Here is a 17106-nt window from a genome sequence, read left to right on the forward strand (position 1 = left end):
GCTATACAGTAGTGCAGTTAAGATAAGTGAGGGTGTAGATAGTTTCTACAGAGGCTATATAAAGTGCTAGTGGTTGTGAGTGGTGGTTCAGTCCATGTTATTATTGTGTTTGAGGGTACAGTTGTCCATTGTGGGTGTGTGTATGTTCAGTCCATGTGTTAACGTGGGTCAGATGTCAGGAGGCAGAGTTCAGGAGTCTGACAGCTGTGGGGAAGAAGCTGTTCCGGTACCTGGTGGTCTTAGTCTGGAGGCTCCTGTGGCGCCTCCCAGAGGGCAGGAGGGTGAAGAGTCCATGTGATGGGTGACTGGGGTCTTTGATGATTTTCCCAGCCCTTTTCAGACACCGCTTCCTGTAGATGTCTTTTATGGCAGGAAGTGGTGCTCCGGTGATGCGCTGGGCAGTTTTCACGACCCTCTGCAACGCCTTCCGGTCCGAGGCAGAGCAGTTCCCGTACCAGACTGTTATACAGTTGGTCAGGATGCTCTCGATGGTGCAGCGATAGAAGTTCACCAGGATGTCTGAGGACAGGTGGTTCTTCCTCAGAGTCCTCAAGAAGAAGAGGCACTGGTGAGCCTGTGGGTGTGTGTATGTAATGAGCACAACCAGCCACGATACCATATAATACATACCAATTCAGTACTGGTTCTTTCTTCTCCTTTTCCCTTCTATTATAAGTGAATGAGTGCTACAAGGAGGCAGAAGTCACCATGCTGAAACCATCATTCCAGGTGGTTGTTCCTATTTTTTTGTTGTTATTTATTTATTGCAAAATTTGTATACTCAGCATGTCACCAGGGCACCAGGTTTTTCTTAATAAAATAATTTTTATATTTGGTCTGGCACATGTTATCAATACAATAAGTGCTTTGAATTCAAACTTTAATCATATTTATTCTTGATTAAATCTATCTGGACTACAGCCTTACAGCAGCGCCAGTGCTCAAGTCATGGTAACGTTGCAACAATGTTACAATTAAAGGCTTGCTGCTCACTGAAGCAGCAAGCCTTTAATTATAAATTAGAAAAGCACAATATGACAGCCAAGTCAAGACAATATTTTTCTATGCTTCTGAAAAAAGAACACTTAAGCAGACAAGCTGTGTTGTTTGATTAAATGAGTTTTCTTTTACTGATTGAAGAGCCACGGAACATAGCAGTCCTCTACACTTGGAGTCAAAGAAAGGGCACATAGCTTGACAACAGTGTTAAATAATCACCAATCTCCTCTTGAGTAAACAATTCTTAGCTTCAAATGGCAAATAATTAGTACAACAAAAAGGCGCGGCTTGGTTTTACAAAAACGCTGTGCAGGTTTAGAATTTGTTGTTTTTTTAATTTGTAGTATGCAACATGAGAAGGACGCGAGCTCTAATCTCTCTTTATCCAGGCTGGATGATGCCTGCTTGATGGATCACCATCCTGCTTCACTAGCTCACTGTTGGCCATCATGGATCACTATCTGGATGCACTTTCATTATGGCTACTGTCATGGACCACTATCTTGTTATGCTGCAAAAACATCAATGACAAATCAAAGCCACAAGCACATGAAATTAGCTTGAGTGTGTGCTGGGATTTTGTAGTGAGCATGATATTTACCTGGTACGGTGCCAAGAACACTGAACGAATGGTTCTTAGAAAATTAGGCGCGTCATTTCACCCTCGCCTCCGTTTCACATTACATCCCGATCGGCCTCTGGTGGGAAAGCTGTCTTATTTCTATCTTTTTTCTCTCGTTCCACCCTCTAATCAGCCATCAGGGATTGTGTGTGTCAGCGTGTGTGCATGTGTACAGGGATTGTGAATGAAGAGCAGTGCAAAAAGGAGCGATGACCCACAGTCCTCTGCACTCGCTTCGACCTCAACCGCTGCAGTCCCCTGTGGCTTTCCCTCCCTCCACGCACGCACACACCTCAGCCGCTGCACGGCTTAACATTCATTTGCCACCACCACCCCTCCCCTCTTCTCCTCTCTCCACCACCTGCATGCCCTCTTCACTGGAAGAGCCACATAATTATTTTCTCTGGGAGACATACTGCTCGCGTTCGCCTCTATCTTTAATTACAATCAAGCAAAAGAGAGCTTTAACAGGAGGGACCAGGCGTGCTGCTTTGATGTTGTCTGCTGCTGGCCCCTCTGCTTTTTTCCCCCATGCAAATGGCAGAGCGCTTACATGTCAACACCACCCTGAACACCCAGCATCATATTCCTTGACAGCGAGGAGATGTAAAGCATGGTGTCTGTGTGAAGCAGATTGTAAAAATTTGGATGCAAATCTGTTGGCTCTTTTTTTTTCAATTTTGTTGTTCTTTTCTGGGGTTGTGATGTTAGTTTAACAAAGGCCAGCATGTTGTTCTGCTATAAACCTAAATTCCAGTTTGGCCATCCGCGTGTTTTGATCCCCGCTGCCAGTGAAGACTTTGTTCCTTTGGAGGAAACCCAAGCGGTGGGGATTTGAATGTGTGCAAGGAGAGTGTGGGCATCACTTAGCTTGTACTGCAGGTTATGAAGCATGTCTTCACATAATGCATTCACGCAACACAAAGTTGCATTACAGTAAGATTGCAGGAGAACTGTCGAAGCTAAAATGTATTTAACTTAAATAGATTTGTGTTTGCTGGACCATACGTGCAGGAACTGGTTTGCACCAGGATGCATTTAGGCTTGTTTGTGCGCACGTGTTTGTGACTGATTAGCGGCTAGATCTGTGATTGCTGCTGTGAGCCTGTGATTAGTGTTGGCTGAGATGTTGGCTGCTGATTCTTTTGGCCACAAACGGACAAGAAGCCGGACTGAATCAGCGATTGCAGTCTGCCACCTTCTAGAGACGGTTTTCTGTCTAACTCTAAGCTCAGTGTAGCCCTGCTCTGTGAATAAAGCATCTGAAATGAAAGCTGATACAATGTCTTTTCTCATCCATAGCTATTATGTCACTCACTTTGTGAACAATGGATGCTAATATCCTGGTATTAGTCTGTGATACAAGTTATTCTTCTGTGTATTTTTGTTTAATTATTGGCTAGAACTACAAAACTAATGAAAGTCTGTAGAGTAAAGCTGGAAAATATGCTGTTGTTGTTTCAAATATGAGCCTGATCCAAATAAATGTTCTTTCACAAGACGATTGATTTGATGCACTTGTCACTCTGTATGCTAAATATATAGCCATCCAAAAATATTGTATTTTTATCTATCTATACACAGCTGTGGTGAAAAGCTTGCATAAACTCATCATGGGCATGGATGTCATGGTAATTTTCAGCTTTTAATGATTTCTTTGAACTGTTTGTTTCCAGAGTGAAATGATTGTATGGTATATATCTTCAATAACAACAAGAATTGGGGGCACGAGGTTGAATTTATTTTGGATTACCTCTCATCCACACAGGGTCAGAGGTATACATACGCCCCCACTAATATTTCATTAAATGTTCCTTAGCAAGTTGCTCCTCAACCAGATATTTTGGTAGCCATCAAAAAGTTTTGACTTCTGGCTGAACGTTCGACCGCTCTTCTTGGCAGAATTAATGGAGTTCATTTAAATTGGTTGATTCACTGTTTTTATACATAGTCTAACAATTTTCAGTAGGGTTGACGTCGGGGCTTTGGAAAGGCCAGAACCTTCACCTTAATTCTAAGCAAGAGTCTATCATTTATCTGTCTCTCAGTCTATCCATCTATCTATTTGTGTGAATTAGTCCATCTGTGTGTGTTTGCACAGAGGAGGCTGATTTGTATTCATTCATTTTGTCAAGTAGAGCAAGTTTATTTTTCTCCCTGTTTTCACTTTTGGAACTGAGTCAAACTAAACTTCAGCATGAATAAGGACATGATATTATTCTACAAAAGTATTAAACTAAAAACTCTAGGTCCATAGACCAAATTTATAATTCATGTTTTAATTCATGGTTTTGTCTTTTGGGCAACACGGTGGTTAGCACTGTTGCCTCACAGCTGGAAGGTCCAGGGTTCGATTCCACCACCTGGCCGGGCGTTTCTGTGTGGAGCTTTCATGGGTTCTCTTTGTGTACTCTGACTTCCTTCCACAGTCCAAAGACATGCAGTTATTAGGGTGAGGTTAACTGGTAATTCCAAATTGTCCATAGGTGTGGGTGGTTGTCTGTCTCTGAGTGTTAGCCCTGTGACAGCTGGGATAGGCTACAGCCCCCTGTGACCCTGACGAGGAAGGATGGTTTTGTTTTTCTATAAAAACGACATCATTTTCTACTTTTGCTCCACATTTTCCACCATAAAAAACATATACAAAAATTCTAGGAAATGAGATAATTTCTTCTGACTCAGCATCAATGGGACAGTATGGAAGGGCCATGAGATCTAACCAAAGATGCAACAGAGTCGTTTATAAGTGATTTAAATCTACCTGAAATCTATCTGAACTGGTTCTGAATCCTAAATTGCATTTATGTATTGTTGCATGTTCCATTTTCTAGGGCAGAAATACCGTGGTAACTCGCACATCTCATGGAGGAATAAACCACATACACGCTGTTAGAGTTTTACATCAGAGGCACACGCCTTCCTCTGCGCCATCCTTTATTGAACACACACTTCCGTATTTATACCTTTCAGATTAAGAGCACATACATATATGATAGGGCAACACCCCCACTTGCTCTTAACACTGTACGTTACATATTTACATGATATTCACATATTAACATTTATGTTCCAAACAAAATATGCGTAAATTTATCTATTTTCACTTTACTTACAGCCTTAGTCATGATGTCTGCTACCATGTCTTCTGTTGCACAATATTTAACTTGTACTTCCTTCTCAGTTATAGCAGACCTAATAAAGTGATACTTGACGTCGATGTGTTTACATCTTTGACGGTTTATAGGATTTTTGGACAATGCAATTGCACCTTGATTGTCTGCAAGAATGGTAACTGGTGAATATTGCCTTTTAATGTCCATGCCATTAAGTAGCTGTGAGAGGTATAAGCTTTCTTGTACTGTGGCGGCCATCGCCATGTACTCTGCCTCGCACGTTGACAAAGCTACTGTAGCTTGCTTCCTGGTTTTCCAGCAGATCACTGGCCCATTTTTGGATAGTACAAAACAATAACCCGTTGTACTTCTCCTGTCACTCAAGTCTGTGGCCCAATCTGCATCGCTCTGTGCTATAAGATTTAGGTTTCCTTCTGTCCTTTTATAGCACAGCTCTTTCTTTAGTGTCCCCTTAAGGTAACGTAATACATGTTTTGCTGCTGTCCAATGATGCTCTTTTGGCTCAGACAGGGATTGTGACAGTTTGCTCACTATCCAACTCAAATCTGGTCTTGTACATGTCATTAAGTAAATCAAACTGCCCACTAATTCTCTATATTTTCCTGAATCAACTGATTCACCATGTGCACCAAAATCATTTTTGAGTTCACAAGGAGTAGAACGTGGCTTACAGTCAGACATTTTGAACTTTTCCAGGATTTTTGTGACGTACCGTGTCTGGTTTAGTCTTATCTCATGGTTCTGTTGTATACAGTCAATACCCAAGAAATGTTTGAGCTCACCAAGATCCTTCATTTTAAATTTCTCATCCAACATTTGTTTCACGTTTCTGATAGCGTCTTCACTGTTGGCAGCTATGATTACATCATCAACCCAGATGATAAGAATCACTGTCTCACTCGCTGTCTGTCTGGAATATACACAATGGTCTACAGGATTTTGTTTGTAACCTTTTTCACATAAATGGTCATGTAACATCTTATTCCAGTTCCTGCCAGATTGTTTCAAACCATATAGTGATTTGTTTCGTTTGCAGACCAGTTTTTCACCTGTGTCTGATTTTACTTCAAAACCTTCTGGTTGCTGCATATACACCTCACAATCGATTGGGGCGTGCAAATAAGCAGTCTTCACATCCATTTGATGGAGTTTAAAGTTGTGCTGTACTGCTAATTGCATCAGCGTACGCACTGACGTCATATCTGCAGTCGGCGAAAAGGTTTCTTTGTAATCAATGCCTTGAACTTGGCTATAGCCTTTAGCAACATATCTTGCTTTAAATGTTTTAGTCCGATTCGGGTTCTCTTTTATCACATACACCCATCTCCCTCCCACTGCATTTTTACCTTCTGGCAGCGTGGCTAGAGTAAACGTATTATTGTCTTTCAAGGATCTCATTTCATCTTCCATAGCATCTGACCAACACTTCGAGTTCGATGACTGCATAGCTTCTTCAAATGTCTTTGGTATGTCGTACATCACCCTGTAACAGTAATCTACAGTCAGTGATGTTTGGTCGTCTTCTGCAGTTTGGACATAGTCTTTCAGGTAATCTGGCCTTCTCCTGTTTCGTTTGGGATATCGTTCAGACTCTGTTCTGTCACTCTGTTTGTCTGAGTTTTGTGTGTCATTTATGACATTGTCCTGAATGTCACTTTCAGGTTCAAGGATCATACTTTCATTTGATCTCTGGTCATTCCCTGTTTTGTCCTTTCTAGCGGGGTACTTCAAGATGTCCCCTGGAGTCAAATCATCATCTCCATCGTCATCATCCTGAGTGGTCTGGGTTTGGTGCTCAACTACACTTTTAGTGAGGAACTTGACCAACCTATGTCTAAGAACTCATCCTGTTTTAGGGTAGTAGATTAGATACGATGGACTGTTTTTATCGTAACCCACAAAAACTTATTTTCATACCCTCGGTAATGTTCTCTAGTTTAACCAAGTCTTCATAGTTACAGTGGCCGAGGATTTTGTGCCAAGTTTCTACATCATGACAGCCATTGCATTCGTCGTTGTCAACATAATGATCAGATGTAACACTGTTTAATTAGTATAGGCGTTCATATTCACTTATCTTAAACCTTGTCCCGTTCTTATGGATAAGCTGGTTGCAGCCCTTCTTGAAGGTTACTGAGGCTCCTTTGGCCGTCGCTGCCTGGACCGAGAAGATATCTTGCGGGTAAGAGGGAATGTAAAGTGCTCCCTCCAGTGTCGCCTTCACCTTTAGTCCCTCGCTGTCGTAGATAGACCTCCACATCTCCCCTCTTCAGTGCGACCCCACTCGTCCTCGTCCCGTCAGCTAACTCCATGAAATGTCTTCCAGGTGTGAATGTCTCATCAAAACTTTTGAATCTCTGAATGTCCGTAATAATGTGAGAAGTGGCCCCTGTATCAACCATTAGGCCTCTCTGTTTCAGCCCTTGATTTCCACAGTCTTTAGCTTTGAACGCGAAACTATGGTCTTCTGCATCGGTTACGTGTTTAGCAGTAATCTTCTTTCGTCGGCGACAGTCGCTGTCCTTATACGTTGAGCTTTTACAGTAACCGCACCACTGCTTCTCTTTTTGTTCTTTCCTTTCGGCCTTTGTGTAACACTCACGTGCTATATGACCCTTTTTTTCACAGTTGTAACATTATGATTTCTGCATTGTCTCTCTCTTTCTTCCAGTTATTTGCCTTCATCACATTGTCTTCAGAACATGTGGCCTTTTCGGTGCTCTCATAGCTTCTTAATTTAGCTTTGAATTCACTAAATGTCATTGCTTTGTCACTGTGGGTTACATGTATGGCAAACGGCTTGAAAGATTCAGGCAACCCTTTTAACACCATTGCAATAAGCAGTCCATCACTTAATGTCTCTTCTGCATTCCTCAGAGCTGTAATGGCAGTTTCAGCCCTTATCATATAGTCTGTGACGCTCTCGCTGGGCGTTTTCTGTAGCGACGTTAGCTCCGTGTACAGGCTAATCACACGTGGTTTCCCCTTACCGGCGTGGTGCTCTCTCAGAATTTCCAACGCTTTCCGTCCGTCATCCCTGACATCTCTCATCACGAGTGAAAGACTTCTATCATCCAATACTTGGATTAGCTCTGCATAAGCTACTTCATTTTTTTCATCCAAGTCCTTGTCTTCTTCCTCCGACTCGCCGGGCTCGTCCAAAATGGCGGCCTTTAGCCCAAGTAGCCGCAGGTATCCCAGGAACTTTGTTTCCCACAATTCGTAGTTTCTCTCGTCTCCGTCGAAGCACAGATGGTTCCACCGGCTTCCCACATCCCTTCTGGGCCCATAACCTGTTTCATGTTCCATTTTCTAGGGCAGAAATACCGTGGTAACTCGCACATCTCATGGAGGAATAAACCACATACACGTTGTTAGAGTTTTACATCAGAGGCACACGCCTTCCTCTGCGCCATCCTTTATTGAACACACACTTCCGTATTTATACGTTTCAGATTAAGAGCACATACATATATGATAGGGCAACATGTATTGTATTGCTTCACTGTGTTCCTTTGCTTACTATGAAACTATTGTTTGGCATTTGTGCTTTTGATTGGCTTTGTTGGTCTATTTGAAATCACTCAACATCATTATGAATGGGTTCTAGCCTTGAATGACTTTTAAAAAAATTATCCCTCTGAAGTCATCAAAAGATGGATCTTGTGTGTTTGTCTGTGTCTCTATGTATATGGATCAAATTTCTCATTTCTGCAATGTTTTGTAAATCCATCAACAGTCGTTTTTCTCACTAAGAAATTCTCCCGTCCACCGTCTCGCCCAAAAAACTGAAAACATAAACTGGAGGAATGCTCGCAGCCGTGGAATATCAATCAGTCTCCAAATAAGTTGGAGGTGTCAGCAGCGTAATGGATTTTGTTTGAGAACGAGTCCATAGCTGCTGTACACAGGGATTTAAAACAATAATCTTTCCGGCATAATGACTGGGTAATATGGATAGCCCATTTATCTTTGATTAGTTTTTTTGATGTAGGGATAAATTCCCATGACTCCCTGTTTCATTATTCTTTCTAATTACCTGCACCGATTCGCCCATCAAGCATCGGTACACTGGCGCGATGTAATTGCTTCTGCCATAAATCAAGAAACATTTGGGGGCGTCTCCAGAGTATCTGCTCCATTAATACAAAAACATTGAGGTGCCAAGCTTATGCTCATATTGATAAATCTAATCATTAGTTTTGACATTTTGATATTTGATATGCACAATCTCCAGCTGAGCGTCTTAGCAGTCTTATACTGATAATTGCTGCTTCTGTTTTACCCAAAAGCATGCGTACAGAGGCGACATCTGCTTCTTTCTTTATGTTATTCACAGGGTCAAGATTTGCCACGTCTCCACTTGGAAAAAAAGGCACTTTGCATTTGCAATTGGGATGCCACTGAATGACGCATTATGGTAAAGCCATAGCTGGCTGCCAAGGTCAAGGAGCACATTGTGTCTTAATGAGGCCCCAGGCTCTGATAAACATTCGGCTGACAGCCCCCAGTGTTGCCTCATCTCTGTTGTACAAAAAAACAAGTAAAAACTTGCCTCGAGCTGAACATCACATATTCCAGTCCGCAGGGTTATCATTCTAATTTAGTTAAGGAATTAGGCAAATCAACAACTCCCGTAGCACCACAGTAGGGAGAGGTTGCTGGAGGTGGAATGTGAATGAGCTAAGTTAAGGCAGACAGAACTGGGGCTTAGCTGTTAGCCTCGGGGTCAAAGTGATAATGTATGAACTTATCTCCAGCAGGCCAGCAGACAGCACTACATTAGTGGCCAACGAGTGTCTCAGAGTGGGCGCTTTACTCTGAAAGTGACACGGCAAGTTTGCATGCCAGCCAGTCAGGAACAAATGTGGATTACTTGCTGTGCCATAAAATTACTCATGTTCCTCATGTATCAGATTTGTTACTTTTAATGCCTTTGCACAGTGGTTGATTTGTTTGTGCCTTTGCCAAAACATTATGCATACTAACCACTGCGAATAGGAAAGGAAAACAGATTTTGTTTTCTCTTAGGAAAGCACATTTGCATTTTTAGGGAGAAAGTTTTGAATTAAATTAGCCTTAACAGTTTACTTTTAAAATGCTGCATATTTTATTTTGTGCTCAGCGCTTGTTAATTCTGACTAGCAATTTTGAGCTTGTATTACACTGAATACAAACTACTTTACTTGTAAAGAACTCCAAAAAAGGTTTCTTGTTCATTGAATTCTGTCAAGAATCCATTTTGCATACTGTTAGAATGGCAGCAACACAGAATTGGCATCAACACATTAGCACCCTGAAAACTGACAAGAAGTAACTGTGATGTTTGCCTCTGCTGTGGACATGTGTGATGTGTTGACTTCCAGCTGTCCTTGCTTTGTAGCATCTTGTCTGAACACATTCTCTTTGCCTGGCCTCTTGTGAACCAAACACAGAGGAGCAGCTTCAACTGACAAGAATGCCTAATGTACTAAAGTCACTGGAGTGTAGCAAACTAAATGGCCCCCAACAAAGCACTTACTGCCTTGTGTTTTACAGTAGTTGCTATCTTCTTTTCAGCAAAAATATATCTAAGCTTAACCTTGCCTGGGTTCACTGTGAGATTTCTGTAGTGCAGTGTGTTTTCCTTTTCTTTTTAAAGCTGCTCTGGTTAGCGTTTTTGTATAACCAACAGCTCAAGTGATTATGTTTAAAGTGAAAGGTGTGAGTCATGCTGATAGACACACAGGAAATCATTGCTCTTTAAACTGTTTTAGCATCATTCTTTTCATTACTTAGGTGGCCTTCTTTTCTCCTACCTGATTTCCGGATGCATGAGCTAACTTTATTTTTTTAGGAAGACAGCCCAAAATAGTGTACACCAAGTTCACAAACAAAGTTGCAATTGGAAATGTAGCTGCTGAAGAGCCGGGTATTTTCTAAGACCACAACAGACCTGAAAGAACCATAAACATGGTCACCTACAGTGGCTAGATCACCAATACTTGTTCTAAATAAGTAATTTTAAAACATATCTACATGTGCAAACATGTAACTGCTTGCTGATTAGGTTGTGTAATTATGATTCAAGCAAAAGCAAGAACAAACCCCAAACCTCTTTTAAGTTAACCTCCTAAGACCTGAACTCTTCCACGGCATGCATTTTTCATTTCTCTTTGATATTTGGGCATATTGGGAACCAGTGAATGTAAAAACAAAGAATTACCAGATTTTTTTTTTTTACCTGATTTTTGTTTCTAAGAAAAATGAGAGCCACATATGAGGATATTCGTTTAAAATTTCGATAGAACAGTAGCAGTATAATGTCCTCGTAAGTGGATATCAGGCCCTTGTAGAGCAAAATTGAGTATTTTGGTCTAAATAACCCAAAATGGGATGTCCACATATGTGGATGCCAGGTCCTAGGAGGTTAATACTCTTGTCTTGTTTGTTACCGTATCCTTACACTTTATCCAGCACCTTTGCTTGTTGTAGCAAATGTCCACTGTGGGCAAAGGGCTCTAGTTTTGAAAGGTAGACAAGTAAACTAGTTAGCTAGCATGTATTTAAACTGAACATAAAATGTTCTGATGATATTTTCAGTGCATTGCCATAAATGTCTTATAAAAACACAGAAATATTTAATTCCCTTTAAGTGATGAAAAAATATTCTTTAAAAGCATGTGTTTATATTACCGGCAGACTGAAAGTATATCGATAAGCAGATTAAGTAGCACGTTTGAAAAATTAGTTTCTGTTTTTATACGATAGTTAACACCTCATGAGCCCCGTGAACGCAGATCACATGAACACAAAACAGTAGATATTTATGGCTTTAACAGCGCTACTAGACTCACACGCTTTTGTCTAGCTCGTGCTCTCCCTCTGAATATGTTCGAGTGGCTTATGCGGAGACACTGAGTGGGATGACTGTGGTGCAGCTTGCAGTGACCCAGGTTAATATGGTTAAAACACTTGAGTGCCAGTGTCTGCAGTTACAGAGGCATGCAGGGTGCTGAATGCTGAAAACAAGTCTTCAGAGAGTCTTATAGGGGAGCGCGGGGAGCTGATATACAGTGCTGTAGCTGCTGTATAAGCAGCTGTGCTTAGGCCTGCACGGTGCCTGAGGTGTCTGTAACAATGATTTCCCCACAGACTCTTTCTGCAAACTATGAATCAAAGCAGCACCTTGTGTTCACCTTATTATACATTCTATACAATGAAAATCCTTTTAAATGTCCTTGTTATGCAGACCTGGGAGCTGTAAGGCAATAGAAAGTATGCATCACCATCATCATCATCATCAGTATCATGACCACACAGGGAACAGTATGAGCCCTGCCTAAGCTTTGTTATTCTACCCTCTTAAAAAGAAAAACTATTTTGGAATGCAGGAGCTTTGTGGAACAAATGAACCTCTCAAGAACATTTGTGCCTAGACTTATATGACAAGGTCTCGTTCTTTGAAAACACTAAAAATAAAAGCCCTCAAATCTGCTCTCAGAAAATCAGAACCGATTCCATCTTGAAGACACGCACAATCAAGAAATGTGTATAAGTATAAAATAACTTACAAGCTCACGTTCATACCAAATGTCCTCCGACAAAGAAATGTGCAGACTATAGAGGCTTTAGCTACCCTGGCACTATCTTGGTGTACTGAAGCAGCAAACAAACTGAAGAGCACAGATCTGAGATCCTCTGGTGGGTGTGAAGTGGAATCAAAGTACTTCGGGCAGCCACTACCGTGTCTGGGTTTGCCTAATCAAGTAAAAGTACACAGAGAGCCCGAAGCTCTTTGTACGTGATTTACTGGAGCCATAATTCATTTGGAATTGGAGATGAGGAGCTGGCAATGGCAGGTTACAGTATGGAGTAGGAGTAATTTGAACTGAGTAATGATTAGAATCTGGATGGCTCTATAAAACAGATGTCCTTCAATATCTGTGGGTTTAGTGTGGAGTTTTAGTCACCAGTGTGTGGTTTTGCTTGATTGTTTTTCTTTTTTTGGTTGGCAAAACCTCAAATTCTCTCCTGAGAGTGGATTTGTATTATAATAAACAAATGTTGCATGCCTTTCTAATTCAAATATATACATATTTATTCTGTTTAGCTTGGCGTTAAAACTGTAGTCAAGCATGTGATTTGTGAAATGATCCTTATAGCCTACTTCTGAAGCAGAGCGTGTATGTATAGGAGTGCATGCATGCAACCTGAAACATATGTGCGAATTGGTTAACCTAAAGGCTCGGCCTTGTGAATAACATAGAAAAACCATTTAACACATCTTCACACAGATTTCCACAGCTCACCTGTACAGGGGGTGGGGTGGGGTGGTGTAGATTGCTCTACCAAGTGGAAGTACACGCTGCTTCCATGGTCGCGCTATTTATTTTATTCCGACACAACACTGCTTGTGAATATTCATGATTGTGTGCCTCTAAACGTCAGGACGCAGCGGTGGCTCTTCCTCCCTGACAGAGCGGGGAGACTGAGAGAGGAGCGACAGCATGCCAGAGCCCGGCTGCATCGCTCCCATCGACATCGAGCGTCGTTTGACTGCGTTTGAGGGCAAATCTGCTCTCAACTCATCCCACGGTGCAGCGCCAAGGGAGGCGGCGATGGTCTGACGGGACACAAACACAGAAAGAGACTCGGAGGCAGAGAGAGAGAGAGGAAAAGGGAGAGGGGAGAAAGAGAAACGCCGCTTTGTTTTTGAAACGCGCGCACACACACACGCATATATATATTTATTTATTTGTTGGACATAAGCGCATTTGGATTCATATTTGCAGAGCGGGACGGATCGGGTGACCACAACGCCTTTGAGGAAGGAGATGCCACAGAGCGGCGAGAGCTGTGTGACGCTTCAAAACCAGGGCTTTTCTTGCGCGATGGACGAGACATATTGATGCTAAGGAACTGGCGAATTACCACGTTGCGGAGGAGAGATGTTTTGCAACTGCCGGGGGCTGCTCGGGAGGATGAATGCCTCCCGTGGCGTCATTTCTCGCTTGTAATATGTAGGTGAAGCGAGTGCAGCTGTTTGTCGACTAGTGAAGCTCATAAAAGCATCGCTCGCTGGTTGGAGCCGAGCTCCGGGGACGCTACTAACATTTCCCACCTTGTAAGTTCTATGTGACCGGTGCGGTGTCCCACTACGGAGCTGTCCGTGGTGCTGAACGGATCTGCCAGCCCTTCGGGTCTCCACGAGTTGACCTTCTCTCCAGCGAGCACAGAAATCACCCCGCCGCAAGACACACTGTAAGGTGACAAAGGAGGCCACCACTCATGAGCTTTTGACGGGCTTGACTGAGTCAGCCAGACAATATTCTCCTTTCATGGCTGTGGCACGCAAAATCAAAACTTTGCTGACCGTCAACATCTTAGTGTTTGTGGGGATTATACTGTTCTCGGTGTACTGCAGGATCCAGGACCGATCCGAGGAGCTCATCCAGATAGGGCGTATTTCTGACCAGAGGCTGCGAGCCAGGAATGGCAAAGTTTCCAACTTGGTGGACAGGCAGTCAATTCTCCAGAGGCTGGAGAGGCTGGAGGATGTGGTCTACAACCAGCTAAACGGTAGGAAACTGAAGTTCTTAGTTGTTAAATCCGTGATCTATGAAAGCAAAGATTTTATATTTAGCACACAGGGAGTCCTTGTCAGCCAATTTATCAGGTAATAAGATGCGCTCAGGTGAGTTTGACCTGGACCATGACTCATGCATTTTATTTATTTATTTATTTATTGTCAGTCTAGCCTCATTTCTTTGGTAAAAGCGCTTCACTGTCACATAAATTAATGGCTATAGTATCAGACTTGCGCATTAATAGGCTAATTATGCATTGTATACCTTTTGCATATGCTTAAGCACAAATCGGTGTTAATGTACTTCCCTGTGCTGTCACTGACCTGTTGTAAACTTCACACGAATTTCTGATAATTATCGAGGTCGGTGCAGAATCGCACTTGGAGAAAGTCTGTACGCCAGCAGCATTCCTGCCATTTCACTGGAAGCATCGCTGGTGAGATATGCCAGGTTTAACTGGCAGTCTGCGTTTTGAAGGAGAGTCTAATGTACTACCTGTATAACACAATGACAGACTTTTACAGGATTTCATTACACGGGCATTAGTCTGTGGGTCAGATCTGGTCTTTTTGACCACAGCAGAAATCCTTTTAAATCAGGTTAAGTCTTACTCTGCCTTACTGTTTTATTTAATACATCTATGTGTTTTAAGCAGGAGAAGGTCGTGGTGAGTGAGTGGGCTTCAAAAGATTCATGAAATGAATGAGGCATGACTACATCAGCCTCAGCCTCTATGTTTATGTGTACTTCATATTTACATGCACACTTTCTACCAGTACTTTTTATTCTCATGAGCATCATTTTTCTTAAGGGAATTTCTTCAATTCTGATTCAAATGTTAAATAGGAGTGAATGGGCTTTTTGGTCAAGGGTTACGCAACCACACATATAACCTATTTAAACGAGTTTAGCTAAAATATCCAGTGTCTTTTGCATTCCTGTAAGCGACTCTGCACCAAAAATATCTTTGAGTACTAAATAATACTTTGGCAGTTTTTTTTTTTTTTTTGCAATGAAAGAAACAGATTTCTTGAATTAAACGTTTTGGTTTTTTTTGTTCCAGAGTGCTCACTCACATAATAAGGGATAAGTGGGATCACAACTAATATGTTCTCACATCCTGTGATTACCACAGGAGTGCTTTTCTACCGTGCATCATGAACCGTACCAGATGCATCAGCATGAAGTGGCTGACTTGATGATGACTCAGTGACTGCTAAACTTCAGCCTTTTGAAGAGTGCATCCAGTTTGGAACTCTGTATTCACAGTTATTTGGGCAACCTCTTCTCTCACTAGTACAGGAGGGATCTGTTTTTGATCCAGTGATGCCTCATCTACAAAGACTCTTGTTTTCAAGCCAAATAATGAGAAGGCTGCATGGTAGACTGTTACACTGAGTTACTGATTTGTTTCTTGACACTATAGCTAAGGCTTAATGATAGAGAGCAAAGATTTCATCATAACCTTTTAATAGTCAGCCTCCTGAAAGCCGTTTAACCCAGAAATTTTACAATAAAGACATAAACAATTTGAGGAAAGTAAGCATGTCTCTTTTGCCACTGAAGTTGCATCATTTTATCTTAACTCTATGGAGAAAGATTAAGAAGACAAGGTGGGGCACTCCATTCGACTGTTTTCTTTAAGACCCTCACCAATGAATATTATTTTTTAACATTGTTTAGTAATTTGGAACAGGTTTTATCCTATATTATCAACATGTGATTAACTGCCTGATAATTACCTGTGTATTGATTCTATTTAAGCTAAGTGTGAGTATTGCTGTCATTTGCGGTCCTGCTACTTTCTCTCTGCGCCGCATTCTGTTTTGCTTCTGTGTGCGACTTGAACAGCAAAACAGGGACACACAGTTTTGTTTTTGTAAATTTTAATAGGTAGAGCCTAGCCATTGCTTCAGGCACTTTAAATTTTCAGATGCACTCATATGATTTAGTTTATCCTCTCTTAGCACCATGCTGTGTTCAGGAACATCCTGATGTACAAGTGAAGCAATGTGCATAAGTGTGTTGTCCTCTCCCTTCCCCACTCCTGCTTAACATGCACACATTTTAAGTGGTACAGGGCTTTCTAGTGGATGCTGTGGCAGGAGTGTGAGGTGGGAATTAATTTGCATATTCATAGATCTGTGCATACAAAATGAGGTAACGATGTGGAATTACATCAAGACCATTTCAAGGCAAAAAGAGGTTATTTTCGTAGAAAAAAAATCTAAATATATATTTTTAATGATCAGAGATGAGTTTTCAGGTATTTCGTGAATGCAGAGGGACTTGTCGAGTTAGATGGTGAACGAGGACCCCAGATGGAAGCAGCAATCAAAATGAAACCAACCTTTTATTGGAGGCAAAACAGCAGAAAGAAATAAACTCCATGAACCAACATAGGAAGATTTAGGGGTTGCTCTAATAACTAGGAATCTGGCATAACCAGGGGTGTTCTTGGTGACTGTGGTCCCAACGTCAGATCGTCATTGAGCTCCTCCTGTGTAGTCTTGTGCTAATCCAACACCTTGTATTCCATTCCAGCCTTGTGCAAGTCTACAGTCTTGTCCCTGATGTCCTTTTACAGCTCTTTGGTCTCAGCCATGGTGGTAGAGAGGTTGGAATGAAAGAAATTTGTTCTATGGACAAGTCTGCTTTATATATATATAAGGAGCTAAGGAGATCATGAGAATCTGTATTGATTGATTCATTGTAATCTCTGTGCCACAGGGACACACAGCCAATCCATGGGAACCAGAATTCAGGATGGTTTGTAAGGGAT

At 41.8% G+C, this 17106-nt stretch overlaps 1 protein-coding gene across 1 annotated transcript in view; it reads left to right on the forward strand.

The window, feature by feature from the left end:
* The first annotated feature begins 13157 nt into the window (after window positions 1–13157).
* galnt9 (polypeptide N-acetylgalactosaminyltransferase 9) overlaps window positions 13158–17106 on the forward strand; it is a 108638-nt gene continuing 104689 nt past the window's right edge. Inside the window, exon 1 of the mRNA XM_004558551.3 lies at window positions 13158–14316. Coding sequence (XP_004558608.1) covers window positions 14076–14316 — 241 coding nt within the window. The 5' untranslated portion in view covers window positions 13158–14075. The remainder of the gene's footprint in view (window positions 14317–17106) is intronic.

The sequence above is a fragment of the Maylandia zebra genome, linkage group LG12 (assembly GCF_041146795.1).
Source record: "Maylandia zebra isolate NMK-2024a linkage group LG12, Mzebra_GT3a, whole genome shotgun sequence".
Taxonomy (NCBI): Eukaryota; Metazoa; Chordata; class Actinopteri; order Cichliformes; family Cichlidae; genus Maylandia; species Maylandia zebra.